Source organism: Mus pahari, chromosome 20, assembly GCF_900095145.1.
Source record: "Mus pahari chromosome 20, PAHARI_EIJ_v1.1, whole genome shotgun sequence".
Taxonomy (NCBI): domain Eukaryota; kingdom Metazoa; phylum Chordata; class Mammalia; order Rodentia; family Muridae; genus Mus; species Mus pahari.
The window spans coordinates 28,278,022-28,281,793 of record NC_034609.1 but is presented as its reverse complement, the minus strand read 5'-3'; the positions used below and the strand labels follow the sequence as shown (position 1 = coordinate 28,281,793).

The 3,772-nt window shown below is 46.8% G+C and overlaps 1 protein-coding gene across 1 annotated transcript in view; it reads right to left on the bottom strand.

Moving 5' to 3' along the window:
* Positions 1–1,313: 1,313 nt before the first annotated feature.
* Positions 1,314–3,772, bottom strand: part of LOC110337819 (pyrethroid hydrolase Ces2a) — a 7,375-nt gene continuing 4,916 nt past the window's right edge. Inside the window, exons 7-11 of the mRNA XM_029532747.1 lie at positions 3,572–3,652; positions 3,182–3,326; positions 2,640–2,777; positions 2,144–2,216; positions 1,314–1,716 (exon numbers count right to left, since the gene is read on the bottom strand). Of these exons, the coding sequence (XP_029388607.1) occupies positions 1,530–1,716; positions 2,144–2,216; positions 2,640–2,777; positions 3,182–3,326; positions 3,572–3,652 (624 nt within the window). The 3' untranslated portion in view covers positions 1,314–1,529. The remainder of the gene's footprint in view (positions 1,717–2,143; positions 2,217–2,639; positions 2,778–3,181; positions 3,327–3,571; positions 3,653–3,772) is intronic.

Here is a 3,772-nt window from a genome sequence, read left to right as displayed (position 1 = left end):
TGTGTTCTGGCCCCTTCTGGGCGATATAGACATTCTGTCTCCAGAAAGATGTGCTAATTAACAAGGACAACAGTTTTTCATAGACTGGTAAGTGGATAAAATGTGTTGTGTGCACACTTGGATGGCATTCCACAGTAAGGGGAAACACAAACATTATGTGAAGTGACCTAACCAGTCACAAGACATTCTATTTATATGGGATTCGAGACAAGTCCTAGTATAGTAAGATGAAGTATTGTTAATGTGTACACTGGAGCAGAGTTAAAGATACTGAATGGCAGGAAAAGGGCCTGAGGGAAGCATAGGACTTAGTCACGGCTTACTAAACTATACACCTAAGATAGATTAACTTAATTGTATGTAAACGATACACAGTAGTCTGAGGCTATAGTTCATGGTGTACAATGGTCTGACATGCACAAGTCCTAAGATCAATCCTTAGCACCATAAAAACAATCCAGAATCAAGCTATCAAAACTGAGATAATTATCAACCGTCTCAAATCTAACTGACACCCAGCTTAGTGTGTCTATCCAGAGCTGATGAGCAGAGGCATGCTGGCAGTGGGGACTTCGATCAATGTTGTGCATATAGAATGGAAATTTCCTACGTGGTCAGTCTCACTGTGAGGAAGGTCTTCCTTGCCCCCAGTTCAAGTCAGCAGGGAATTAATATTATTCTTGTAATGGCCTTGTTTACACATTCTACCAGGAGAGGGCACAAGCAGTAATCCTTGAGACTGGTTTCCTAGTGAATGGTTTCTCACCACCCAGCAAATCTGTGGGCACCTTGACCCTGGATTTCTCAATCTATAAGACTGTACATTTGTTACTGTTGTAAGTTACTGGGGTTATGATTTTTGTTTTGCTTCTGAGATATCGTTCTTGTTGTCTTGCCTCGGATTTATGTAATCCTCCTATCTCAGCCCCCACACATCTGAGGCCACAGATACTATGAGTCAATGGTCTTTTAGAAACAGAATTCTGAAGGCAAAAGGACTTAGGGAAAGCAGATTTCCTAATGGTGATCAAAAATATGAGAAAACATGAACTTGTTGAGAGAGGGTACATGATTTGATGCAGTCAGTCCTCCGCAGTCTACAGTAGCTGAAGCACCCACTTCATTTGAAGAGGGTCTGGAACTTAAGAAAAGAGTGAAGATGGGGAGAAGATAATGGAAGGAAGGAAGGAAAGAAGGAAGGAAGGAAGGAAGGAAGGAAGGAAGGAAGGAAGGAAGGAAGGAAGGAAGGAAGGAGCCTAGTCTCCTTGAAGGGTTAAGGAAGATGGAGGAGTACTTTGGGGCTCACACATCCACACTGTTATGAGAGCTTTTATTGACTCTAATGAATGTTTGCCCAGAACGATAAGAAATAACACTGACTGTTCTTAATACATATCTGGAAGGGCAAATGCTGATATTAGAAATGCTTACATAAGTGTTGGAACAAATAAAAATAAATAAATGGACTTTGTAACCACAGAATTACACCATCTGCTTTCAACCTCACACACCATTCCTGACACAGGACACTACAGCTCTGCATGCTTGTCCTGAGAACCCTTTAGCTCCTGGATCTTCTGGGGCAGAGTCTTGGTCCAGAACTGCAGCCTTCTGGCCTTCAGGGCTCGGCCCACAGCAGGCTGGGTGTTCAGCTGCAGATACTGCTCATCTTGGTCCAACACAGGCCAGGAGGGTAGACCCTCGCTGTTGGGGTTCCTGTGGGTATGCCAGCCAGCAGGGAAGAGTGAAGGTCTTTCTGACCCAAAGCCTGATCCCCTTATTTGGTCAGGGCAGTGGATGAGCAGACCAAGGGCCTGAGGGAACAGATGGCCTGGTGTACTAATATAAATACAAGTGTCACCACCAGTGTCTACTCCGTGTGAAGCAAGGGCAGCTGGCTAGTTTTCTGTCCCTCTCTCTCAGAAGCACAGGCTAAAGAGCAGTACCACAATGATGTGACTCACCCACCGGGTTTCCGTGGGATGAACTGTAACTGAAAGCTATAAGGTATCTGCCTGGGTGTGCCCTGGGTTGAAGACTATCATGTAATTAAGGACACACGCCTACTAATGGATCACACCCACATCGATGCCCTAGATGGAGACTTGACCATAAGGGGATTGAGGATGGGGTGCATTCTCACCCATTTCTTGCAAAGTTGGCCCAGTACTTCATCACCCTCCTCTTCAACAGCTCCTCCTCCTCGGTGAGGTCAACTGCAGACGGAAGGAGAACAAGAGTCCAAGTCATAGCCCCCTCGTTCGGGTGCCACCTCATGCTCTCCTACAGAAACCACAGCCTGATGGTGAACCCTAGGCCTGGTTTATGCCCTCTCCCTTCCCCACTCAGAACCCAGGATCCATCCAAAGCACTACTTGAAGTCTCTCAGGTTCTACACCAGTGAGCTCTCATTCCTCCTAGCACAAGCTAGACTAGGAAAGGTTCAGATTCTATCCCTCGTGTATTTGGAGGGAAGAGCTTTGGTTTTGTTTGTTTGTTTGTTTTAAACTCAGCTGTGGTGAACACTTTATCCAGGCCTCTCCCAGACTCTCAGTTTCCCCAACTGGCCAGAGAGCTCACTAACCCCTCAGGAACTCATCTGATGCTCCATTCGGCTCAAGGAAACAAGGAAGACTTACAATTCATGTCCCAAAAGTGGGAGCCAAAGACAAAGATGATGTCATCACCATGGTCTGCCTTCACATGTGAGGGCCTGACATGCTTGAAGAAGCTGGATAGATGCTGGAACTCATAGAAGTAGACAGGAGCCTGGGAACCTGGGGGTGAGGTCATAGGTTGACATCATGATTTCTCATATGGAGCGCCTCTGCCTAACCTTTGGTGACAAGAAACCTTGCCCTACAGTTATCTAGAATCAGAGTTGAGTGGTGAGCTCCAGACTGGAGCACTGGATCTGGTAAACCTTGGTTAAACACTGACCCAGCTGAAAACATTCCCAGCTGAGGAGCTGAGAAGACCCTGTAGGTAACTCACATGTTTCTTACTCTAGACCTGGATAGGATGCCAGCCTTTACACTAGACATAAAGATTTAGTGAGGGAAAGCTGCCTGCTATCAGAGACCTGACCAAGACATGGGTCTGGCCTGGACACTCCAGAGCTCACCTGGGTCCCACAGCTCTGAGCACCCCCTGTCCTTGCTTTTGTGCCATATGTACTCACGCTGGAAATGTGCCACTTGGAGAGCAGGGATCACAAACATGAAGTCTGCCAGCATCTCCCTGAACTGAGCTTGCAGGGTCTCTGGGTCCTCAGTGTCCCCCATGTACTCCTCCATTAGTAGGTGACTACATTCTGGAGGCAACATCTACACCAATAGGAATCAGAAGAATGGTGACAGGCAGGAAGAAGCCTCTAAGTAAGGAATGTGGCCAGGGATGAAAGAGGGTCTAGGGGGAAAGGTAGAAGCTTTGCGGTGATCCCATACAGGAACACACACACACACACACACACACACACACACACACACACACACTTTATTTCTGGGCATGTTATCTGGGAAAAATATATGGGGACCCTCTCTATCTGGACAGGAGCCAAGGTCTCTCTCACCGTCTGTGATGCTGTGTTCTTCAGAACAGCTGGCAGGGTCTCTCTGGTTATGCTCTCTATGCTATGATAAAGGCCCATGGCCTGGGAGGCAGAAGATAGTCTTAAGTTTTGGATGGTTTGGAACTACATCAAAGTATCTCTGAGTTCCCACCACCCACCATTTGAGTTTACTTCCTCAGGGGCTTAGAACTAGGTCTCACC